The 26,080-nt window shown below is 42.3% G+C and overlaps 2 protein-coding genes across 3 annotated transcripts in view; one reads left to right on the forward strand and one right to left on the reverse strand.

The window, feature by feature from the left end:
* Positions 1 to 3,257: 3,257 nt before the first annotated feature.
* MINA (MYC induced nuclear antigen) lies at positions 3,258 to 16,740 on the forward strand. Of its 2 annotated transcripts, XM_009584909.1 has the most exons (10): positions 3,258 to 3,690; positions 5,065 to 5,184; positions 6,412 to 6,540; positions 8,819 to 8,922; positions 12,312 to 12,422; positions 12,465 to 12,469; positions 13,087 to 13,239; positions 13,746 to 13,834; positions 15,155 to 15,265; positions 16,582 to 16,740. In XM_009584909.1, exons 1-10 carry the CDS (start codon positions 3,259 to 3,261, stop codon positions 16,738 to 16,740), a joined length of 1,413 nt encoding a protein of 470 aa, XP_009583204.1. In that variant the 5' UTR covers position 3,258. The 2 variants fall into 2 exon arrangements, with proteins under 2 accessions (XP_009583204.1, XP_009583203.1); XM_009584908.1 differs by lacking the exon at positions 12,465 to 12,469 and having other exon boundaries at positions 12,312 to 12,414; positions 13,074 to 13,239.
* A 2,697-nt stretch (positions 16,741 to 19,437) lies between these two features.
* CRYBG3 (beta-gamma crystallin domain containing 3) overlaps positions 19,438 to 26,080 on the reverse strand; it is a 50,475-nt gene continuing 43,832 nt past the window's right edge. The window contains exons 17-20 of the mRNA XM_009584911.1: positions 24,243 to 24,366; positions 21,808 to 21,966; positions 21,048 to 21,207; positions 19,438 to 19,566 (exon numbers count right to left, since the gene is read on the reverse strand). Coding sequence (XP_009583206.1) covers positions 19,478 to 19,566; positions 21,048 to 21,207; positions 21,808 to 21,966; positions 24,243 to 24,366 — 532 coding nt within the window. The 3' untranslated portion in view covers positions 19,438 to 19,477. The remainder of the gene's footprint in view (positions 19,567 to 21,047; positions 21,208 to 21,807; positions 21,967 to 24,242; positions 24,367 to 26,080) is intronic.

A 26,080-nucleotide genomic window follows, 5' to 3' on the forward strand; every position in this document is an offset into this window, starting at 1 on the left:
CTGCGGGCACAGGAGCACAATTTCCTGTGTTTTTGCCGTCTGGAAAAAGTTTAGTAGTAGCCCGGTGTGGCAGTGCGGTGAGGGGGAGCAGTGGGGGCTGTGTGGCCTCAGTCGCTGTGGCCATGTTTCTTCCCCGTTGCTTCGGAGGGAGCTGAGTCTCCCTGCAGCTGCTGGCCAGATTAGAGGCCTGAACTCATAAACAGGTACATCTGGTGTGCGAGCTGAGAAATACTGATGTGAAATAACTTTGTCTGAAGCAGGAACCGGTCCATTCTGTTGCTGTGTTTTTTTCTCTAGCCCTGTGGAGAAGGACTTGGGGGTACTGGTGGATGAAAAATTGGACATGAGCCGGCAATATGTGCTTGCTGCCCAGAAAGCCAACTGTATCCTGGGCTGCATCAAAAGCAGGGTGGCCAGCAGGTCGAGGGAGGTGATTCTGCCCCTGTGCTCTGCTCTGGTGAGACCCCACCTGGAGTACTGCGTCCAGCTCTGGAGCCCTCAGCACAGGAAAGACATGGACCTGTTGGAGCAGGTCCAGAGGAGGGCTACAAAAATGATCAGAGGGCTGGAACACCTCTCCTACGAAGAAGGGCTGAGAGAGTTGGGGTTATTCAGCCTGGAGAAGAGAAGGCTTCGGGGAGACCTTAATTGCAGCCTTTCAGTACTTAAAGGGGGCTTATAAGAAAGACAGAGAGAGACTTTTTACCAGGGCCTGTAGTGACAGGACAAGGGGCAACGGTTTTAAACTTAACGAGGGTAGATATAGATTAGATACAAGGAAGATGTTTTTTCTGATGAGGGTGGTGAGACACTGGAAGAGGTTGCCTTGAGAAGTCATGGATGTCCCATCATTGGAAGTGTTCAAGGCCAGGTTGGCTGGGGCTTTGAGCAACCTGATGTAGTTGAAGGTGTCCCTGCCCATGGCAGGGAGTTGGAACTAGATGATCTTTAAAAGTCACTTGCAACCCAAACCATTCTGTGGTTCTACAGTTGTAATAACTAACAAAACACTACAGAACATGAAATGAAGCCACATTTTGTGAATAGTATGTATCTGAATTCAACTTTGTTAAATACAATGCGAGGGAGCTGAGAGGTTGATATGATGGATTTAGGTCTGGGATTCAAAAGTGGCAGTTCAGGCTTGGTTGCATTTGTGTTGCTGGCATTTGGGGATGTCAGTTGTAGATCTCGGATGTTGACAGCAATTGGGGACTAATTTTCAGTCTTTTTTAAGCCTTCCCTTGCCTCATAGAGAGCTGTAGCTTGCTGCAGCCGCTAATGTCCATCCTTTCAGGAAGGTGGTGAGATGGATTCCCTCCTGCAGGACTAAGGTGACTGTAGTTACTGGTGAGGTACAGGCTGTTACAGGAACTACTGATGAAACGCTCTGCCTGGGAGTTAGTGGAGCAGCAAGGGTGTCCTGTCTACTGCTGCACAGGAGAACTTAGTACTGCGTGCAAAGACCACAACTGGAGTTTTAAGTTTCATGATAAGGGATCTGTGTAAGTAAAAGCATCTTAATAAATGAGAGTATGTACTGTTGGGAGTAAAGCTGTCATTTTTACTTACAAATGAAAGCATCAGCATGCTCTAACTCCTCATGCGTTGGCTTCGCAAACTTGCTCAAACATGCCCAGAGTCAGTTTGAGTTGGCCAGCCCAGACCTAGCAGGCAAGCTGCAGTGCTACAGGGCTCGGTGCTGGCTCGTTGTCAGGATACTTAACTTGGCTTCTCAGGCAGGCTTTTACTGCTGCCTGGCGCTCTGGGCTACTCTGGGGGATGAAATGCTGGTCCAGACTTAAAGTTAATGCAAGTATGTCTGCACATACTATGGTGTTATACCTACCGTTACTTGATTTTTGCCTTAACTTTCCTGAGAACTTGGCAGATAAGCCCTTTGTGAATTAACTTTTTTATTTTTACATAATGATATATGAACGTATTATCTACCTGGAAAAACAAAGTAAATGACTTCCAACTTTAAAATTAAATGTCTGCACTTTGATGAAAGAATTCTTTTTATTCTACATAAACCACGAAGTTTGAGAGCTCTGCAGAGATGGAAGTAGAAACTAATAATTTGCATTGCATCAACAGAAAGGCCTGACAATGTTTCCTCTCTTCTGTAAACTTAGTTTTGCTAAACCTAGCCATTCAAGATACAGTATGGAGACCCTGACAGAGATGTGGGCCACTGTCACTGTGATGCCTGGCAGTGCCACAAAATTTAGCATAAAATTGTTCCCAGGGCCTGAGACCTCAAGCAGATGCCCTCACTTCATGTTCCTAAAACCCGCTCCACCTACAGGGGAGTCTGCTCTGGGTTTTTCTGTTTCTTTGGAAGCTGCTGTAACCCTCCTGCCAGTTGAATCATCCTCACCCACAGAACCTGGTCACATACTCCTTTTTCCCTCACAGCGATCTACTCTTTCACTTGGCCTCCCTCTTTCCGTACTCCATTTCCGTGTGTTTTCCATTCACTGTATTCTTGCGTAGCCCTTAGTGCGTGCTGTTGGGCTGGTGTCAGTGTCCCCTCACTGCAGTAGCTGCCTTCTGTGTAGGTCCTGTGAAAGCTTTAGTCTGGTCACTGTACTGCTGTGTAGACGCTGGGTTTATGATGTGTAAGCCAGCTTGAAAGGGAACACCACCCCTGCGTTTAACTGGATGGATTCTGCAGTTGAAATGCCATACATCCTCCTCCATTGTGCTCTGGCTGGAAAGTCATTGGGAAGTCTTCATTGTGCTTTTTTTCCCCAATGTTAATGCATTTTAAGGAAGTGTAATAGGGTACAAGTTTCTGATCCTGTCCCTTCTCTCCACCCCCTTTGCATGTTGCCATTAAACCTCTTAAAGCTGAGTTAATTTTTTAATAATTTGCAGGCCTTGCTACAGAAGACCAGTCTACCACAGATTCTTTGTGTGGGTGGATTCCTGCATTTGTAAAGATCTGTTGTGTGGCCATTGGGTTTCATCGTGTCTTTTTTTTAGTATAAACTCGGCTGTGAGATTTGAGCTTCTGTGAGCAATGGCTCCCAGTAGAGCCCTTTGGAGTCTGCTGAGGTTTGAGAGAGGATTAGAGGTCTGCTGTGGGCTTTCCTTTTTCTGCTGCTTGGAGCAAATAGTGAGCATCTGGAAGCAGAGCTGTTCCCAGTATACCCCACTGGAGAAGGCAAGTGGAGCTGCTCTGGGCCCATGAGCTTTTGAGATTGTGTTACCGGTTGACTGTTTTGCTTCTCTCTCCTCTTGAACAGGAACATGCCCAAGAAAGGAGGGAAGCATGCTGAAATGGAAAAAGAGTTGCAGGCACAATGTAAACGAGCAAAGGTGGAAGCAGCTTGTTCTCTGGCAGTCATGAGTTTTGAGAGTCCAGACAGCCTCTTCGGAAGCTTGATCTCTCCCATCAAACAAGAGATGTTTTTCAGGGAGTATTGGGAGCAAAAGCCACTGCTCATTCAGAGAAATGATCCCCTGCTGGCTGCTTACTACCAGTCCCTGTTCCAGTTGTCAGATTTGAAGGAACTGTGCAGCCAGGGTCTGTACTATGGGCGAGATATAAATATCTGCAGATGTGTGAATGGAAAAAAGAAAGTTTTAAATAAAGAAGGCAAAGTGAATTACATGCAGCTGAAGAAGGATTTTGACCAGAAAAAGGCAACAATACAGTTTCATCAGCCTCAGAGATTTAAGGTTGGATCGTTTCATTGTATATAATTAATGCATGTTTTATAATGTGGTATACTTCGTTTGAGACATACTAGATATAGCTTCATCCCTGTCCGCAGTAAACACAGGGGAAGGAGCTGACATGGATGACCTGCTGATATCTATACATGAACTGTATTAATTAGAAGATGGTTTATATTTTTGCGTTGCCCATTGTGTTTCAGTGCTCTGCATAAGAACAAAATCTGATTCATGCTATAATATTAAGCATTCCTTTTAAAAAATTTGCTTTGTCACATAAAAGCTTAGAAAAAACTAAATGCACAAAATTGATGATTGCGCAGCTGTGTCTGCTTAAATTATCCCTTCTGCCCCACTGTTCCCTTGTGCAAATAGGGGCTTTGTACTGCTTCCCTTTAATGGAGGGCAAGGTGTGAAACCAGGTAAAATATGTCCAGGACACTCCACTGTTCTTGTCAATGGATTGGCTTTGAATTGCACAACAGAAGTGGTGCATCGCATTTCAGCTGAGTGCCCTCCCTCTTGTTCATTTTGGTGCTTTTGCAATCATCATGTATTGAGAATGAGGCAGTGGTGTCCACACAGGTACATGTGTAAAGGACTCAGATGCTTAAAGGTACTTGGATTTAGGTAGTCCTTTTTTGTCCCATGGTGTCAACAATTTAATTGTGAAGTGGTCCGTAAGGACCCAAATACACAGCTGAGTCCCAAGTATAGTGTCGTTGGCTTATCTCAGTGTAGCTGTAATGGCAGGGGCATCTGCAGGTGAAGTTGAAACGTTGCATGGCTTATGCTGAAATCTAGAGCTTGAACCTACATACTTCTGGTTGAAGTCGCACTTGCGCAGCTCTGGTAGTTGGCATCTTCTGATACGAGAGTCATCCCTTCGGTGCATTGTCTGTCACATGTTAGATGTGGATGAATAAAGTTTGTTCTTGAATACGCCCAAACAATTGGAGTCACTGGAAAAAGGTCTCTAATCTTTGCATGCTCTCTTTGATGCTTGCCTATATAATGCAAGTCCTGCATGTGTTTATTGTCTTAAGATGTTTTGTTGTTTGTGGGATGACGGGTGGTTTATTTTCCTCTGTCCAGCCTTGTTTGTAGGTTTGCAACCTAAAAATGGCACAGGGAAGAGAACAAACATCAATGCTATGTTGGGGCACCAGACTTCTTGGCTTACTGATTACCTTCACGGCACATCTCCTTTGCGTCTCCAGTGCTTGCTTTCAGAATCGCCCTCCCCAGCCTCTGTCTCCCTGTGGGGATGTGATCATTCACTAAGAAAAACCTCCCAAGCGATGGGGGGCTGGGGGCTGGGCAGCAGCCTGGCTTGGCTGAGCTCTTCAGTAGTAACAGCATCATTTCTTTTTAAAGGAGGAGCTGTGGAAGATTCAGGAGAAGCTGGAGTGCTACTTTGGGTCTCTGGTTGGGTCGAATGTTTACATTACGCCCCAGGGGTCGCAGGGCCTTCCCCCTCACTACGATGATGTTGAGGTAGGACGGCACAACTTTGTCTGTGAAACTCTGCATGGGCTTTTGCTAGTGGCAGTGAATACCTGTACGTGCACTTTTTTCCCCTCTCTCTCATAAAATAATTTATTATAGACACATGTTTTTTCCACTGAAAACTCATGGTAATTGGTTGCAAGTGTTTCTTTATAGTCTTTATATTATACTTACCTGTATAATTTTACTGAAAAGGTACTAATAGTAATATCTAATGGTAATATCATGTAAACTCTGCTTTCCAGACCTGGTATTTTCGTTAGATGAAAAGAGAGTTTGTTTTCCCAGCTGCAGAAGCTTTCTAGCACCTTTTTTTTTATTTTCACTTCATTCAGACCCCCAAGAATCTAGAAGTCCTTTTTCCTTTACTAAGTACTTGCTCTTTCTTCAACTGGACAGTGGGAGCAGACTGGTTGTGCTGGTTCCCGCTTGCTGGTGCTACTGCTGGTTTTTAAGAAGTTACTGGTATGATGAAGTCCTTGTGGTCCAAATGCATTTTAAATTAGCTTCTAAAAGAAACATTCAACTAGACACTGCATTAAAAAAAGAGTTGGGCTATCCCACTTAAAACAAAAAAAACCCTTACATGTATTTTTTGCTTTTTATTTTTTTCATTTCCATTAAATACATCTGGAGTTTCATTTTCCTTATGCTTGTTGTTCAGCAGCCCCACAACCGGCATGTTCTGGCGTATGTCATCAAGTCCCAGCTCACAGCATCCCCTTGATGTTTCTGATGCTCTCTTTGTTAGTGAATGGTGATAAGACCTTTCTCCCCTGATATTTTGAATATCTGCGTGGCAGACATTACTTTTGAGTTAGTTGTCTAGCACCTATGTAAGTGACTGGAGAGAAACAGACTTTATCCTACTTTAGGATAAAACAGATCACACTCCATGACTCTTCTCTCTGTTGTCTCTAAGTAGAGCCTAAAGAAATAGTTCAAATGTAAATTTTTGCATTGTAGATATCTAAAAATTAATGTGAGAGGAATCCTGTTTGCCATGCTCTGGAGTAGCTGAGAGCAGGGAAGGTGCAATCTGTTTCTTCTTGTCAGGAAAGCAACCTGTGTCACTTCTGTTTGCTTTCTTTCCCTGATTTCTGGCAAGGTTCCACAGACTTTCCAAGTAAGAAGATGACTTAAATTTTCTGATCACTTGGATGCATGAGGGGCAGCAAGGCTTCTTTATGCATTTGGATTTATGGTCTTTTGCAGGTGTTTATCCTTCAGCTAGAAGGCGAGAAACATTGGCGACTCTATAAACCAACAGTGCATTTAGCTCGGGAATATAATGTTGAATCAGAAGATAGGATTGGGAATCCCACACATGAATTCATATTAAAGGTATTATAATTGAATTGCTTTATCTGGTCTGGCCTATGGTTGCCAGAAAAGTAGTCATGTTTAAAATGGTCCATTTCTTGAAGACGGTATTCTGAATGATTGTGGTTATGAAATTGGGGGGAGGGTTGGCACACAAAACACTGTGAGCACGAGAAATTTGGGTGATAATTGTCTAACCTCTCCTTTTTCAAAGGTATCCTTTGCTCTAGTATTTAACTGGTTTCTCAGTCCATTATTTACTTATGGAAATTCTCCAATATTCTCCAAATTGGGCACCCTGACTCCTGGATCATGTTTGTGGAGTTGTGTGCAGAAAAACCATTGGGTTTATATATGGTTATGAAACATTTTTATGCTTTTACGTGCTGTCTATAATCAATCGGGCTAATTCTTCTATGCACTAAGACTTACTGCTTTACCGAAGGTTGTCACTGTTCTGTTGAGTTAGATTTAAATATTTATCCTTGGCTGATAAACAAAAGCATGAGCTAAACCCCATATTAATTTGCTGTATTAGTAGTTTTTGCTTTTTCCAAACCCGAAAAACAAGTGTTTGGCTGTTTTTTGTTATTTGGAATAAAAAGAGCATTTCATGAAGATTAATGAATGCAGCTCCTTCGATTGCAGGGCATCTGGTACTTGTCCCATTCTGTTTTACATGCTTGTGCTTTCGAAGCGTGTTATTTATCCAGCAGACAGGGCTGCTCTGTGTCAGAAGCCTCATTAGTTTCTCTGCCTCGTGTCCTCTCTTAGGGCCTCTCTCTGCCAGGTCTCTGCTCTTCCCGGTGTTCAGACCTGCGTTGGGTGTAGGTAGTTTAGGAATAGCATGACACGTTGGATGTGGTCAGATCCGCGTTGTCTCTTGTCAAATGCTGTGTCCTGCCCCAGTCTGGGTGTTGCCACCTGGAGTCTGTGAAGATTCTGATTATTTTAATTGAAGAGTATTGTGCTTGCTGGCTCATGTGAATGGTGTTGATGAGAACACCCAGCAGATATGATAAATAGGAGTTGGACTTTGTGGCAAGACTGCTTTGAAAAATCATGATCATGGCTTCTTAGTGGTAGGCATGGGGTGCTACAGCATGAAATAATCTCTTTGGCAGACTAGTTTGTCATCACTCTGGTAGGTGTTCCGGGCTTTTACCCTTCTTCCCCTGTGCGACCCTCTCTCCAGTTTGTTTTCTTGCTGGGGATGTGAAACATAGCAAATGAAGAGAATTCAAAATACTCTTAGTTGGTTAGTGTAGTCCCTACGCTGGTAAGGAAGGCAGTTTATTAACGGCAGAGAGAGGCTTGCTTCAGAACAAGTACATCGTACATAGCTGATCTATGATACTTTACAGCTTGTTATAAATGGATGAAGAGACTTGATCTTGCCAAGTCCTGTGAAGTCTCATAATCTAAAGAGACCTTTAAATTCAGTGAAAAATCAAGTAGTATTCACTTGAAATATATCTGTGTTAGACAGTTTGGTAGGCTCTTAGAAGTAGGTGATGTGACCAATTTAAGGAATGGTAAAATTAAAATGGAATCAAATTTTAATATAAAAATTTAATTTAAAAAAATCAAATCAGTATAAGCTTTATGAATTTGCTCTTTGACTGTGCTATCCAACTATATAGATGTTTATAGGAGAAGCCGTAAGTAAACTGATTTTTCCTTCTTGGAGGTAATTTCGTATGCTTTGCCCTTCTTTCTTATTTTGACTTTCCTAATCTAAATTTTTATCAGTGTAGAGATTTAATTTAGATAGGTGAGAAGAAGGATAGGGAGGAGGAAGGGTGTATTTGTTTTTTAAGTGTTTTAACTGAAAATTTCAGACAACAGTATTGTAACAGATTACCATCTTTATAGAATATTTGGCTTTTCTTGTGGAATACTGGCGTTTTCTTTTGATGTGATCTGGCCAAATTCACATTGCACTGCTCCTCTGTTAGCCCGCTGTATTGTCAGCAGGTTTACCTCAGCTGCTTCTTTGTTCCCTTTATGCAGCTGAGATGGAGTGTGCATGTTATATAATGTTAATGTTGCTTCGTGTTTTCAGACACATGGATAGTAAATACTGACAGTGAGTCAGAAAGTTTAAGGTATCAGACTTCTGGCTTAGAGTGCTTTATTTTATGTTACTAAAGTGTACAATGGAGGATCTCTCTATTTTGTGATTTTAAAAAATATATGTTGTCAGTCTGTCTGCTCAGAGAGTATTTTCTCTGTTTTGACTATGATGAGGTTTGACCAGGTGCCCTAAATATATCAATTCTCTTTCATTTTCTTGCAGCCAGGTGACTTACTGTACTTCCCAAGAGGGACTATTCACCAAGCTGACACTCCTCTTGGGATCTCCTATTCTACACACGTGACCATCAGTACCTACCAAAACAAGTAATTATTCTTTACTTTTTTTTTAATTATGGCTTTTCTGAAAATGGCTTTCCTCTGCCAGATGATGTGTGTGAATAGTACAGACCTGAAACTGATGTTTCAAAGAAGTGATGTCCTGTTTCTTAAAAAAAATAACCACCTTGTAATGAGCTCTGCTTCGCTCTTTTCTGTGTTCATTCTATTTAGACCTCGTGTGGTTTGTTTTTTTGTGAGTAATACAGGGATAGGGCACATTACCTTCCCCCCAGAGATGTGGTGACATGGAATATATGTAGGTACTCCACGATTATATATGTGCCTAGTTATATATGAAGCTAGTGTTCAGGTAGCAGTAATTGAAGTTTTGGGGTTTGGGAAAAGGAGGGGAGTGAGATCCTTGTTGTTTGAAGTAGCCTGTTTACCAGGTTTTCATGCAGCAAGCTTGATTGCTTGTTAGTTGGTTATTTTATTATTTACCAGCTGTAGACTGTAATGTGGAAGATAATGCTAGAACTGCAAACTCCCTGCTGTTTTTAAAACAAATCTCTCACCAGTGGCTGAAGTTACTGTTCATTTCATAACCCAGATAAAGAGTCATGGGTTATTCCTTTCATCATGTTTTCTCCTGCATTTGATAGTCACCCACACCTATTCTGACAGACTGCAAATTCTTCCTTCCCAAATATTTTCTACTTACCTGTGTTTTTCATCTCCTACCCCGTGCATGCAAGTCAGATTTCCTTGAACACACATCTGATCCTTGTGCCCACTGAAACATTGTTATCACACAGGGAAATGCTGCTGCCACCTAATCAGCCTCTCAGATGCTGGGTTTGGAGTCATTGGCCTGAGTTAGGAATTGGGAAGGATTTCTGTTAGCCACAAAACAGGGCCGAACAAGTTTGGGCATATTCTAGATGGTTGTAAGATGAATCTCTAACCACCAGCTACACCATTCTGGAAGCCTGGGATGTCAGTACTGCTGGTAACTCTTAATGTGGCCACTCCTCCAAGTTGGAGAGAGGGCAAAGATGAAGCCGCTCAAAGGTGTGAGTCTTCATAAAAGTTGGGCTCAGCTCATTTTAATTACACTCATGTTCTGTTTTTCTATTCAGAAGGCAAAAAAAAAAAGCTATTTTCTTTAAGCATTGGCTGCTGTTGCAAAGAGTGTTTGACTTCATTTGTTACGCAGGAGGCAATATTAGTGCTGAGCTGCTTTGGCGGGTTTGATGGCACATTCAGGGTGATCAGCAGTGAGCGGCCTCCAAAGAGATGTCCTGCTCCTCCTCCCTTCCCCTGCCTTTTTTGTCCCACCGCTTCCTTGCATTGACCTGGCGCTTCTCTCACCCCTGGTTTAGTGAACTGAACAGACAGACGAGTGACGATAGAATAAGTGGGTGTTTGGCTTGTTGATGGAGGCTGGGCTGGAGTGATGTTTTACAGATCAGTGTGCAGGAGTCATCCTGAATGCACAGAACAGGGTTTGTCCAGCTTGATCCATACAGAGTTACTGGTCAAGTAGCGCTGGGGAGACAAGAACTCGGTTCCTTATGACAGAGTTGCTAGAGACCTGTGAGGCTTGTGTGGAGTCAGTGCGGTTTCTCTGACAGCGTAAGCTAAATGCCAGTCCAGTGAGTTACTTGAGAAGCGGTGCTGTCGGGGTGCGTGTTCCCAGGGCGCTTGTGTCAGAGTGAGGAGAGGAAAAAGGAAAAGCTTCAAGAGTTCTAAGGATAGCTGTTCTAAGCTGTTCTAAGGATAAAAAGTGGAATCATCATCCATTAAGGTTATTGATAATGAAGCGTAAGAGCCTGCCTCTGTGCCTGCTTTCAGCAAGCGTACGTAAAATAAGCAGCAGTGCTGATACAGGCTGGTATTTTGATTTGGCTTGTAGATGGAAATACGGTCTGGAAACATTTCCTTGGAAAATTAAAGAGAACTTCTTGAAAATAGCTGTCCTTATTATGGAGGATGTTTGGACTCCTTGTAACCGCTCTAGAAGTGGCACGTGCAGAAGGAGCTGGGAGGGGAGGAAGTGCTGGTGGAGGTGGCACTTTCAGGGATTTTAAGGCACCAAGACAAAAGGAACTGCACTGCTGGAAGCATCAAGACAAAAGGGACTCCACTGTGCGCTGGAGGACGGTTCTTCTGGGCCAGATCCCAGCAGGCAGAGAAGTGTGTGTGGGAGTTCATTATAAGCAGGGCAGTTTGCAAAAGCAGTGAGCAGCTGTAGATAGTTGCTGGCAGATGGAGATTGGGGGCAAGAGAAGGGAAGCAGTAAGAAGTGTAAGATGTCTAATTCTATTTATCGGCCAGAGTCCTTCCCTCCCAGTGTGTAGCAGAGAGTGGAACACTTGAGTGGAGACAATTAAAAAAATGTAAATGAGACTATAACAAGTCATACTTTTTTTTTTTTTTTTAAACTAAAGTAGTGTCTAGAGATCAGTGCTGAGGGAGAGCAAGAGCAGAGTGTGAAGTGTATGTTGGAGGACAGGCCCTGCTCTGCTGCCTGCCCTAGTTGGGTGGGAGTCTGCTGGCAGCCTTGGATGCTGGGCACTTGCCCTGGTTGTTTGCCCATTAAACCAGCCTCTGAGGATGTGGCAGGGGGGGGGGGCCAGGGAGAGAGGCCACACGTGGACAGGACAGCACTTCTTTTGCATGAGCAGCACGCCTGTCCCTGATGAGGTTGACTCAAGCTAGGCAAAGAAGGTGCAGGCAGTAGTCCTTTCTCCCCTCCTCTAGTTTATTCTTACAATTGGGGAACAGAAGCACAGAGATGAAAAGCCAATTTTTTTTTGAAGTATGTGGGCTAAGAATGGGGATTTAACACAAACAAGATACCTACAAGGTACCTGTTAGGTATCATTAAAATCCCTGTAGAGATATGTAGGGGGTTTTATTCCTGGGGTCATAATGAAGTTTGTAGCAAAGCTAAAAACTGATGCCATATTGGATTTGATAACCCTGGGCACATTTCCTCCTTCAACATAAGTGTCTCAAAAGCATGTTAAATGACACAACCCCACACACTTCACTGTGTGCAGTGAGGCCGTACGTGCGTGTGGTTGGACAATAATGGCCCTGGTAAGACTTTCTTCATTCACTGAGGTCAGCTTTAAGCTGAATCCACTGGGAAATGGCAAGCATCTGAATCAGAACAAACTGGACCCTTCTAAAGCCAGTTCCTTCCCTCTGTAGGAGTGCCACTGACGTGAAGCTGGTGAGGACACACGTACAGTTGAGATGAGAGTGAGCTATTGCATGAGACTACAGAGTAGTAATGGAAGGGCCAAAGGCACAAAGCAGATTTGGAATTGGAGCACTACGTTTCCAGCCCTTGACATCAGTTAAGATGTCTGTTTTATTTCAGTGCAACTATTTCAGTAATTTTTTTTTTTCTTCCTGTCCTTGAGCTCTTGGGGAGATTTCTTACTGGATGCAATTCCTGGCCTTGTGTTTGATACAGCAAAAGAAGATGTGGCGCTGCGGACAAGCATACCAAGGCAGCTGCTTATGGTAAGTAGGTGGGACTAAGGGAATAACAGTGCATCCAGCTGAAACTTCAGCACTTGTCTTGTTGATCTGCTCTGAAAGCTCAATGCAATGGCACTATCTTGTCTAGCAGCACGACTACTTCTTTTGAAGACTTCAGGTTGACTGTTCTGAGGTTTGCTCCATCTGAAGCATTGCCTAGTTCATTGGACTGTCTTTTTTTCATATCACAGTGTCCTTGTATGGCTTGTTTCCTTCTGGAAGTAATTGGATTACTTGCTTTGGAGCTGTCAGACAGGCATAGTTCCTGTCAGGCCAAGCTTTTGAATCTTTAAAAGTTAGCAAAGCTGTGAATTGTGACCTCTTTATGGTAGTCCAGTTGTGCTGCTGATCAGCTCATCAGCATGCAGAAGGAAAAAGTCTCTCTTTCAACTACACATGCAAGTCCTTTAGCATTGCAGGTAGCCCCAGAGTGAGGGAAAGCGAGCATCAGCTTTGGTGTGTGAACAGCTCATGGGGAATGTGTAAAAGAAAGTAAGTTTGTTGTTTTGGGAGTAAATGTTACTCTTTGCGAAGATAAAAGAGGAGTGTCCAGATTTTCACTGCATTACTGCACCTCTTTCTCTTTAGGCTAGTCTGTTTAGCTTGAATTCATGTGAGAGCAACTCTGTGTGAATATTTAGCAGGTGGATATAGCTGACTCGACAAAAAACCTGAGTAGCCTTTTGAGAAGGCTTGCAGACCGTCTGGAAAACACCAGAGAACTGAGATCATCTGACATGAAGAAGGATTTCATTATGAACCGCTTGCCACCTTGCTTGGAATGTGACTCCGATCCTTTGACTCCAGGTAGATTTTGAAGTTACCAAAACTTGCTGAGGTGATGGTAGAGCTGTTGCTGACTCTGCCTCTTACAACTTTGGTATTTTATGGTAGGCAAAGGTTATAGTCTAGCATCAGCTTCATGTTGTGCTAGGCTCTACGTGTGCATTTGCACACCTCAGTTGGTTAATTCCCTGTGTTTAGCAGAAGAGATGACACGTCTCTCTTAGAGTGAAATAAAGGTTATCCTAGACTGAAATTGGCAGCTTTAATAAATTACTGTGTACTGGGAATGTTTAACTGGTAGAATTTATCCTTATGCTCTACCTTGCTATTACAGCTATTTGTAGACTGTAAAGGTGAGAGAATTAGAAAATCTCCCCTCCTGCGCCCCCAGTTTGAGAACATGTGGGTGTTGAAACATAGGTTAACAAAAAAAACTAGCCACAAGAGAGTGGGTAGTCCACAGAGGGCTTAATTTGCACTGTTTGTCTGGTTTCCTTCCTTTCTAATGGAGAATTTATTTTTCTTAGGTGGGAAATTGCCAAAAATAGATAGCAAAATCAGACTGCAGTTTAGAGATCATGCTATTGTTACAGTGGAACCAGATCAAGACAATTCTGTAAGTATAATGAAGCCACCCTCGTGTGCTTGGGGTGGGAGTGCAGGGTGGGGTGGGGAGTGGCGAGGTATGTGAGTTGTTGCTTTGTTGTAGTGGTCTAAAAGGGCCATGCAGTTATTCTTAGTTGGATCCTGCATCCCATTAGGGTTTGTTGGGAGATCACGGGGTTGTTGTCAAGCAGTAACAGGGCACATTCCTGCCTTCTGGAGGAGAGCTACAGAACTAAATTTAGTCTGTGATTCTGCATGGTAGGTGCCTGGCTTTCATCTGAGGTTGGATGGGATAGATCATTACAGCTGCTAAATGGTCTCTGTAGCTCTTGATAATGGACTTCTATTTTTTTTTTTTATTCTTTGTATTTAAGAGCATGAATAAGTTATAAAAATAGGTTCCCTCAAGAGAGGGAATTCTCTTGGTTGCAGCTGCTGCTGACTGTGGTTGCATTTAGTCTTTACTTCGGGTTACCTTTGTACCTAAGCGGGTGCCAGTGGCACTACTAAGTTGTTCCACAAAATAGATGCTGGCATCTGGGATTGTGTTCAGACTACTTATCTATGAAGGTTTATTAGTATGAAATTGTAGAAGTGCTTTTTGTTGTCTTAATTAAAAAAAAAAAAAAGGGGGGGGGGGACAGTATGGACTATCCTGTACAATTTTTTTTTCACGAGTAAAATGTTTCCCTCTAAGAAAAACATACCATAACTTCCTTATTTTTCTCCTCCATTTTGTCCATGTGTCCATATTGCTGTGAGACTGTGTAAGTTTTGGAAACTTCTTTTTGCCATCTTTTTGCCACTTGGCCTTGGGATGTCATACAGATAAATCCTGAATGACAGCACACATGCCAAGACTTGTGTCCGCAAATTCGGTGTGAGACCTGCCCACAGAGCTCTGAATTGGTTTGCACAGCTTTGACCAAGGAATGATAACAGGCATATGATTTTTTAAGAGACAGATCAGTATCAGAATGGAAATTATCGATGCACACTTCTTCATTAAGACCTTCTAGGAGGTGCATCTTAAATGGCATGTTTTCTATACAGCATCAGTCCTGTGAGTCTAGTAGAGGCAGTATTAAGGCAGACGATTACAGGTTGTAAATAAATGTTCAAAGATGTTTTGAAGACTCCCTTATTGCTGTAGTAGATGGCTGTTTGTTAGATCATAGGTAGCTGTTGGATCATTCAGTTAATTAGGAAGGTGAATTGCTTTCACTGATGTAACAGTCGACTCCAGAATTAAGGAGCTAACACTGTCACTTGAGTGAGAGGAATTTGAGCATGTGGATCATATGTAACTGTTTTCTTCCTGCTGTCTTAGGATGAAGTTCGCAGAGAGATGGTTTATGTGTATCATTCTTTAAAGAACAGGAGAGAAACTCACATGATGGGGACAGAAGATGACTCTACTAGTGAGGAAGGCGCATCACAGGTTTGTTCCCACAAACACACAACAAACGCCACATTGCCACGTTGGGTTTTGCTGCGTTAGAAGAGCTTGACTGAGATGGTGACGGGAGCCTGGGCTCTACTGTATTCCTCAGCACCCAAAGCATTTCTGCTCATCCCCTAAGTACCCGGATGAGCTGAGGCGGCAACACAGAGGCAGTTAATAGTGATCTTACGCTTCATTAAATGTTTTAGATGTTAACAGGATTTCTTGTGCACGCTTTATGTCCTAGCTAGCAAAGCTACTGGAGTAGCTAAAAATGTCTCTTCTGTGTCCTTTAGCATATCCTTCATTAAGGCTACTGGATATGCTCGCACACGGTCAGTAGTAGCAGGGATCACCGCCTCATGCACCGTGTTTATGCCACATTGAAGCCATGTTAGATTCTGTATCCACTGGACTGCAGCGCAAGACAAGGGTGTTCATTTTAGGGTGGGGTGGGTCAGCATTGGGAGTAAAGCGTTAATTCTTTTCGTGAAATGTTAAGGAGGGAACTTTTCATATCGTTAATAAGGCTGCTGATGGTTCCTCCCCATTCTTACTCAGCACGTACACTGTGCTTTCGCTCAAATCATAAATACTCCTGAAGAGTGGCTGCGAGCTTTGGAACTTTTTTGTTCCGCTTATGATAGTGAGATGCTCTCTCTTAGGTCTGTGACCTGAAACACTTAAATACGGCTGCACAAATACACCGAGGCAAAGCTGAACAGAGCCTGTTCTTGTCTCAGTAATTACAGCAAGGCTTTCTGCCTGGCAGTTACTTACCTTTTAAGGTAAATCTCGTTGGTCCTCTAGAGTAGAGAATAGGAGTAGCTGAGGGTGTACACTGGCACCTGTCCAATATGTGCAAATCCCAGACTATACCTTCCTGCCCTTAAAGACTCCAGCCATGGTAATGGAGGTCCTCTGTGGTTCTGGCGAACTACATCCAAAGACTGCATGTGCCAGATGATAGAAACTTACATGACCTTCCAAAAATAGTGTGTAGGGTTAGGCAAGAGTTTAGATTTAAAGTTATTTCATTCTTCAGTGTGGAAACCACATGAGGAAGCCACACACCTTAAGCCTCCCTACCTCAGAAGGTGTGCTATGTAAGAGATTTCAGCTATTTTTTCTATTAAGAAAGGTGGCAGGAAAATACTCCATCTTTTGGAGGATGCGCTCAGAAATACCAGCGTGATGTGGAAAAGGAGCAGATGCCTGTAGCCTAAGACACGATTGTGTAATAAGGGACACTGCACTTAGCTGAAGGATTTTTTTTTTTTCTTTTTTTTTTTTTTTTCCTTCCCCCCCAGCAGACTCATGGACTGCGGTTTCCTTTGTCATACTTGGATGCACTGAAGCAGATTTGGAGTAGCAGCACTGTTTATGTTAAAGAGCTTAACCTTATCTCAGATGAAGAGAAAGAAAACCTTGCCTTGTCCCTATGGACTGAATGTCTAATTGAAGTTATTTGATGCTTTTGTGAATTAGCTCCTCCTGTAAGTAGTATTTCTAGCCCTTCAGAATCGCTTGAGAGAAAGGCTTATTAAATACTTTTTTATCCGTCCAGCCTTTGGTGTGTATTGCTGTCTAACAAAGCATTGCAATAGATAGATACACTTTGCTCCTTTCTGGTGCCAAATGCTACTTTTCTTTCCTCAGCTTTGGGAAAAGGAGCATCAGGAAAAACAGCTAAGCTGCTCATTGTCTAATGAGCCACAGCTCCGTGCCTGTCAATGAAGTCACTCACAGTAACACCAGTGCCGTGGTATTCCCTTTGCTCTGGATATATGCCTTGATGTGGAGGACATCTGAACGTATACACGCAGCAGGCTCCAGGGCAAAAACCAGTAACTTGTTTTTTCATTTGTAACATTCACCAGCAAGAAAATCGTTTGTTCTGTTTTATTGCCCCAAGAGAACAAAAGCTTCTCAGTCAAAGCTGTGCATGTTGTTTCCCAAAAGGGTAAGACTTTGCCCAGGAAAACCCCTTTCCTCTCAGATACTGTCACCTCTGGAATAAACAAACAATAGTATTTAACCTCTACCTCCTCCAGTACCAATTTAGTGTGAAAGCAACCCAAACCTGTAACTGGAATCTGTATCTTCAACGCTCACTTCAGTGGGTTTTGATGGGAGTAGTGCAGTTACTTCAATACTTAAACATCAATGTTTCATATGCAAACTAACGTAACAGCACAGTCATATATATGTTCAGTATACTTATCCCTTTTTGAAAGGAAATATTTTACAGGAATGTGCTTGACATCTGGTCAAAACTGTTGTTATGTTTCATTTGTTTATAAAGAAACCAACAAGCAAAATGTTCCTTCTAAAAAAAGTTTTATACAATTAAAATATACATGCTTAGCATTTTACAGTCAAGATCTCTTAAGTACAAAAGCCTGCTTTGTTATGCAACACTGACACACCAAATATGATTTAGTTGTTCTCGGTTTAAAAGACTAGAACTTTTTACACAGGCTTTTAAAATTTCATACGGAAAGCAAGTCACATGTAGAACACTTGCTATACTGACTTACATTAAAAAAGCTAAAGAAGTGCTTTAGTTGGAAAAATATATACATACATTTGAAGATCTGTTACTTAAACAGCAGATTTATGATGATTTTAGAATGCAAAATAGTAAGTGCAAGTAGATAGTTGGGTTTTTTTAAATAGGACTATACAGAACTCCATTTCATACAAAAATAGACATCCATATATTTTATTTCTCTGGCAAACTTTGGGTTATGTGTTTTTATTTGTTTGGGGATGAATCCTGTTTGAATGCACAACTGGAATAGTTACAGCTTTTGGAAACTAAAATATCTGTCTTTAGCTAACCTAAACTTTTTAAATAGTTACAGAAATACATACCCTGAATATACAAATAAGGAAAAAAAAAAAATTACATTTTCAATGAAGTAGACTAATTTAGTGATGCTGAAATCAAATGAAGTGACCAGTGATCTAAGGGACTTCTCTTCCACATCAGGTGTTCACAGCCTACAAATGTCTGGAGTTCCTTCTGCATTTGTCAGTGTTGAGAGAGGAACGTGCTTTCCAAGCCTGCAACAAGTGCAGTCCAATAAGGTATTTGGCTCTGTCTCTCTCAAGTGATGGCTAGTAGGCTGGCAGCATAGTGCTGAAATTGAGGAAAGCACCGGCATGCCAAGGTCTGGACCATTAGTCCAAGTCCTCATCCTTTGGGATAAGATGTACATGTTGATAAGCCACAGTAACGTTAACATGCAGTTATGCTCTTCTTTTAACATTAAGCAAGCGTTGAAATGCAGGCTGCTAGCACCTTTGAAAACACATACTAGGGTGAATTATTTTCCGAAGGAAGACATGGTTTCAAGACCAAATTACGTTGTATTAAATTAATCTATATACATCAAAACAAAATACAGCTAGAGTTAAAATCATTACTGCTCTAAATGCAGCTAGCCCTTGTAGAAGTCTAGCCTGACCCAGGACCGTTTCTTCTTTGATACATGCACATATGGCTCAATGTTAAAGGTGACCTTCAGTGATAACTCACGATTTCATGGGTTGGAAAACAGGCCATAAGTCAGCAAAACCAGTTCCTGAATCTGGAAATCTGGTATTGTTAAAAGAAATGAAGGCAAAGGCCTACCAGTAATATTAGGGGGGTGAAAGTCAGGCTTTCTCTACTGCCCCATTTCACATGCTGAGCTGGTAATTCCAGTTTGAAGTTGTCTTTATGAACAAAATAAATTGCATTTTAGCAAGATACATGATTTGAGCTTCGGGATCGCTTGGAGCCTACACAGTTTCACGCAGGACATAGAAGTCCAACTCAACCTCTTTCAGGCTCATTAATGCATTCGTTCTTCAGCGAGCTTCCATCAGTTTCTGAGAGGAAGGTGAAGACAACATTTCTAGAGAGCCTTTCCTGTATTCTCTCTTGCAGGTCCAGTCTTTTGCATTTACTTTCAATACTTCAGATGAAGAGTAATAGTGACTTTCATAGGAGCAGCTTCCCTGCAGAAAGACATTAGATCACCTGTCCATCTTCCAGATTTGTGCAAAGTTCAGTTGTTTTAGGAGTTGGTGCTTGTTATGAAGGGAAGTAGAGAGGAGTTGCTGCTTAAGGTTCCAGTGGTGTGTGACTTCAGTAGTTTGTTTTTTTCACCCCCCTCTAGGTGTTAATAACCCACACAAAGTCCATCTGTGCGGTGGGTTTTACAATATTTCAATATCCCATTTTTGTGAATGTTTGTCGTCTATTGGCTGATTCATAATAATGTGATTTTTGTCATAATAATTTCCTCCTTAAAAACAAAACAAAATCATGAAGGAAAAATTTTAAAAAGAAAACACTCAGAAAAGTCTATGCATAATCTTTAAAAAGTGTGATCAAGTAGGAAAATTAGCTGAAAACCAGAAATTCCATGAGGCAGGGGGCTGGTGTCTGCCCCTCTGTGTCTGTGTGTTTGTCTCCTTCAAAGGGTCACTTGTCAGCTTAGGCCCTGAGGAGCTCCATGAGTCGGGAAGCAGAATATACCACAAACTGGCATCCTCAAATGTACCTTTGTGCACAGAAACAGCACCTCTAAAGAGATTCTGCTTTTGGCACATCCTGAGCTCCTGCTGTGTGTCTGGATTTTTAAGGCACATATCGCTATAGTAGAAATACACAGATCCACAGATACATGTGAGATTATTTGGTGTAGCGTATCCATTTCAACCACAAACATGAAGTCCTTAAAATAAAATTTCTCTCCTTTGAATACATGTAGCATAGAAATGACAGTGCATTTTTTTTCATTAGACCATAAATAAAAATCAACTAAGAGAAATAAATGTTCTAAAGAGCTATCAAGTGGTATCTCGCCACCCCAGCCTTCAACATTATATTTTGCAGTAACCTAGGCAGCACAGCTTTCTGATACTGTAAGAGCTGCCGTTAGTATTACCAGTTGCATTTAATGGCTTTGTAGTAACGATTTATGAATTAGTAATGGTGGTTAAAATCTTTAGTTCTGGAAGCCAGGAATACTCTATTAGTTCAACATTGCAGGGCTGAGAATTCATTATCAGTAAGTTTGAGCTGCCGAGGTCAGACGTGTAATGGACAGTAAGTAGGACATTCATTGAAAAGGTTGATGACTTCACCTGTGGGATATGCCTTTACCCTGGCCTGTAAGCCCTGCAGGGGTGTTAGGCTATCAATTAATTTACTTAGAACTTTCATCTGAGAAGATGGCACCAAGAGCCCCCAGCCTCATAACCAGCCACTGCAGTCGCTGCCCCACTACCTTTCCCTAGGGATAAAACCCTAGCGCCAGCAGGGTTTCAACAAATTGTGTGTGAGGAACAGGCATTCGCCAGTGAGGTAGTTCTACCACGATGGATAATGCGGACTAGAACTTGAGCAATGACAATTTTAACCAGCCTGAAAACATTCAGAGTGAGCACTTTTCTCTTTTTGAGACACACCTATTCCGTGGTTGCTTTTCCTTCACCATTTTGTCTTCTGTAACTTGCATTTCTTGCCATCAGCACTACTGAACTCCCTCAAGTAGAATAGTTCATCTGATCAAAATAAACCTCTGGGATCAAACGAGTAAGGTTCCCCCCTGCCCTGTTGTTTCTTGTCCCACTGTCAAGCAACTGGACATAAACCTAACAGAAAAGATAGGATTCCGTATTTAACCTTAAGTACAAAAAGAGCTGGAATATGGCAATTAACCTCAATCAAAAAATGCACTTAGACCATGTGAGGTTTAGTTGTTTTTTTTCTAAAAAATACCTTTAATATCAAGCACCAGTTGGTCGCTGAGGTATGAACTGATGGTTCCATCCTCGTTCAGTCTCCACTTTTGCCTGTCCTTCCCATGTTCTGCCCAGAGCGCGACTTTGGCCCCAGGTACATCCCTGCCACCAATGACATCCAGACAGGCATCGTTAGCCTAAGGAACAAGAAAAGAGGTGAGATCCAGGCCACAAAGCCTTGGTTTGGCGTCTGACTTGTTTCTGTTTCAGGCACCGAGCACATTGCAGTAATCTCATACTGTAGTTGGTGACAAGCCTGGCAAGCAAGCTAGGAACAGATTATTCAGCAGTTGACCAGTTGCTTGATCAAAGGTGGTGGTTCTTTGTTACTTCAGGTGTTTATGTTAAATCATCAGCTTTTTATATTAATAACAGACTATCAAGGGCAGCATTAATACAAAATCACTTACTTCGCATATTACTTTTCAGAGAAATTCTTAACTCTTTAGAGGTAATAAACTTCAACTTGCTACTTTAAAAACAAAACCAGGTTTCTACTTCCAAGAACATCAGTCCCATTAGACAGACGTGAAAAGTAGTCCAACTTGCCAAAGCAGACAGATCAAACCTGTCTATACATAGTAGGGGATGTAGGTTATCAGAGTTTTGATTTAAGATGCATGGGAGAGGCCAAAAGCTATCCCGGTGTTAATGCTAGCTGACAGAAAAAGCAAGAAGCGAAGGTGAAAGAACAGCAGGCGATACAACCCACCCACGCCCAACATCTGGAAACTCACCTTGGATTTGAAGAGTCCACGACAGTAGTGCCAGATCTGGGTATTCTTGCCATTGAATGGGGATGCGCACACTGATGTTGCCCTTATATCTGCTAGGCTTCCAGCAACTGTCAAATATTTACCCTGGGCTCGGTTCTTCACTCTGAGGTACACTGCTGGCTGAAATAGCGTGAAGGAAGATAGTTATAACACAGAGATTACGAAAGTCAATGTGAGAATGATTCCCCTCCATCTTATATCAGTTTTCTAAAGTATATGTTCCAGTTACAGACGAGGATGTTCAATAATTTTTTTGTTGGAAACAAATGTGCGTGTAAAGCAGCAGTGTTTTTCACATGCAGATAGACAGCTGTAAGCAGCAATAGCACATAGGTTTTTTTTAAAAAATGTATTTATGTCTATAGAACTAATTCCTGCGATACGCAAATCTCTCTAGTTCAGCACATTTCACTCATTCCAAGGCCAGTAAATGGGCTGTACTCCACAAGCTTTTTATTCTGAGGACACAAAACTTACTGAGTCACATATCCAGCAACTTCAACTCCCATTAACTGGAATATATGGCAGAGAAGTTACACCATTGCTTTTGAACGTACATGGAAAACAGGGTATTGGCTTGGCATCCCTGTTTACTCAGTTTACTCAAAAAATAAGGAGATTTTGTAGGGCTACTACAGGGTTCGAGCTTTTGCTCTGTTATTCACCGATATTGGTGCAAGTAAAGAGCAGCGAGTTATAAAGGGCAGCTCTGCTGGAACCCCAACTCAAGCACAGTTTTTCTTCCAGGAGCTTTGACTCTCCTTTTTTTCATATTAAAACAAACCCTAAGGTACAGACAATAAAACCTCTCTCCTACCAAGCATCCATAAACTAATGTGTATTAGTATAGTGTATAGTTACTCTTTACAAGGAAGGGATCGTATTATGAAGTCACTGAGCAAAACCTTTGTGTCTCATTTTGCATGAGTTTCAAATGTTTCACTTTTTCTTGCACTACCTCTTACACTGGCAGACTTGACTGTTTTTGTAATTTGTAATGGAACCAGAAGGAAGAAATACAAGGTGGTGCACGATGGAATTATTACTCAAGTCTCAAAAAAATACGACCACATGCCCACAGAAGTGCCAAGCACAGGTAGCTGACTGTACAAACTTAAGGAAACCCTCAGTTTGCAGGATTTAAACCAAAACAAAACCAAAAAAAAATCATCACACAAACCCCAAATGCCAAAAGTCCCAGCAAAGTAGCTGAAGTAGGCCTTGTAACACTACTCACTGTTGCAGTGTAAAAAAAGGATGCTACCAAATACAAAAGCTCTTCAGACTGCTGGCTGAAGAGAGGATTCTGTTTTTATGATCAGCACAAATTATTTTCATTATTACTTGCAAAAACAGAGCCAAAACGGGATCCTTTGGTAGTTACCACTTCCAAAGAATTCCAGGGAGCTGTCAGTTTCTTAGACTAACAAATCATTGGGGGTGGGGAGGGATCCTTTACTTTGCCAGGGGAGAAGGGCAGATAATGCATAACTAATGCTAAAGATGATTATTTTTGTTCCCTGCAACATTTCCCCAGTTCCCCAGTTGAATCTAGTGTTTCAAAATAAAGCAGCATTTGTCACCAAGTGGAAACAAGTTGTTCTGTGAGAAGCAGAGCTAATGAAAATTCTTTTCCAGTGAAGTTACTGCTCACTGGCAGTGACAGTTCCCTGCCACTCTCCCCCATCCTTTTCCTCCCTGCCCGGATGCTGCCCTCCCACGGCTGCGTGGCTGGGCACGCAGCAACGTGTGCTTTGACTGGTTTGGAGCTTGTGTGTGTCACTGATTACCTGATGTGTCTTGGAAAGGCAGAGAAGCAGAATTGTACCTGCTTGTCCTTGAATGAGGGGCATTTATCTCTATCTACCTTTCACAGAGCTCCTAAGAACTTTGTGGTTTTCAGACTTGAATCTTTGAATGAGATCGAAATTGGCATTACTTGGGGTGAGGCAGAGCGGCAAAACCTGGGGGGACTGCATAAACTTTGCTTCTTTTGGAAATCCAGGCTACAGCACTATAAAATAAAATTTGTTCTTGCTTCCATTTATGTTAATTATGAAACAAGCCAATGTAGAATTGGTTTTCTCATTATTGTTGTTATATGGCAAAAATGTAACAATAGGGCATCTACAGAATATGCTAATAAGCCATTCAGAAAAACAAAACTTGGCTCCAAGAAACTAGGAATTATTTCCCTTTAGGAGCCTAATATAGGTCTCGATAACTGCCACTGGAGGAATTTTCTGCTTCAGTAATCTTCCAGTAGGTCCTTCTGCCTGTCATCATTTGGCCTGATTTAAGGAGTACAATGCCCACCATTACTTAGTGCTAGAGCTGATACTTGTGCACTAATCCCTGTCCAGAAAAATAATTGTCCTCATGCACCATTACAATACCTGCTTCACAGGACGAAGGGAGCCAATTACTTTCCAGCCACTTTGTTCATTCCAGTTTGAAATCTCACTGGGCTCCAGCAGAATCTGCTTTCCTAAAAAATTACATCCTTCATATGCAATCCACCTGGATACAGAAAACATAACATGAAAGACTACATGTTAACCATAGCAAAACTAAAGGACAGGCTTGTGTTCAGGACTGTGCTCCTGAAAGCCCCCAAACCTCTCCACAGTAGTGCTAATATCAAACCTGTATTACTGTGCCACAAAATGCCATCCATTTCAGTGGTTTAACTGTTTTCTGTCTAAATTAAGACCTGTTTTCTGTTTGTCTGCCTGAAACTTGTAAACTCAAGCTCCCACCCGCCCAAATTTTTCCCACAAATGTAAGAACTCCTGCATGAACCCAGATGGGAATAATGCAGGTTTCAGTGGGCACGCGTTAGGAAACTAGGAAGCCACACACCAGACAGTAGTACTTGCAGCTTTGCCTGGTTGTACATATTAATTATGAGAGAATCTTGTCCAATGTTTTCTTTTGTTACAGTTAAAGCTTTCTGTAGCTATTCCACTTGTGTGAAAACACATTCAAAATATTTACTCCAAAACCTATACACTGCTGTAACAGACTTTCCTGTAGTGAACATATCTGAGCCATGGACACGGCTGAATATTTTGTTAACACAGAGTTACGGCATCAGCACATACGGATCCCTTGTTATCTAGACATCTGCTCAGTAGATAATGTGTTGCTGCTTACAAAGGCAGCCTCAGGATCACAGATCGGTTTTGTTTATGTCAATAGGACATTGTTGTGCAGACACTGAATCCTAAACGCTTGACTCGTTAACTCATCTGAACACAAAGCAAATACTGGTTTCCCCACTTTACCTGTTCTACAGGTCAGCTGCCAAGAACATGAGGGATGGCTGCACTCTAAGTCAGTGAGAAAACATCCACAAACAGTGCTCACAGCATCTGTAATTTACTTTTCCCCACTGCACATAATTTGGAGAAACTAACAGCCAGCCTTGCTCAGGACTCCGTGGAGGCTAAAATGTGCCAACTGTGAACTGCCTTGGAATGAGGCTGTATCGCTGTTTCTTCAAATTAAGTCCCATACCTCCTGACTAACAGGTATTCAGAGCAGCCTGACCACCACTGTGTGTTCCTTACATTTCTAACACATTCCTGACTTTTTTCTTGCAATGCTTTCTGTGAAGACACTGAGAAGTCACTGTTAACGTTGTTCTCGGAGCATCAGTCTCATTGGAAATGCAGTTTCTGTTGCTAAAGCAGACATTTATAGGAAACAGAGGGGAAGGACTGTTACACTAATAACCATCTGAAGCCAGGTTGGGCTTCTGGCATTCAGCGACACAGAAACTCATCTTGGCTCTCATGCAGACCAGCAACTCCGCTGTGCCATCTTTCCCACACCTTGGAGTACCTCAGCCCCCAGCCCCCTTTGCCAAGCCGCAGTCCAGACTGGTGCCATTTCTGACTGAGGTGGTCAGTTGGCTCAGGAAGGTTCCTTGTACCTAAGCCTGGCAGCAAGATGCCATCGGTATATTTAAATAAATCTTTGTCATTTGTCTAAAGCTGACAGTAGGCTTTGGGGCAAGGAGCCAAAAAACTCTAAATCCGCCTTCCTGAACTCTTGATGACAGATAAGGCAAACAAACCTCTAGGATGTCCCACAGACTTCCCACGATCACCTGCCACCCTCAACCTTTAGGCTACCCATCTGCAGTGTGGGATGGGGAGAGGCTGTGGAGGTCTGTTTCCTAGGGAGCATCACAAGGAGCTCAGAGAAAGCCCAGCCATTCTGCCCCGAC

This window comes from Fulmarus glacialis, unplaced genomic scaffold (genome assembly GCF_000690835.1).
Source record: "Fulmarus glacialis isolate BGI_N327 unplaced genomic scaffold, ASM69083v1 scaffold3729, whole genome shotgun sequence".
NCBI classification, from domain to species: domain Eukaryota; kingdom Metazoa; phylum Chordata; class Aves; order Procellariiformes; family Procellariidae; genus Fulmarus; species Fulmarus glacialis.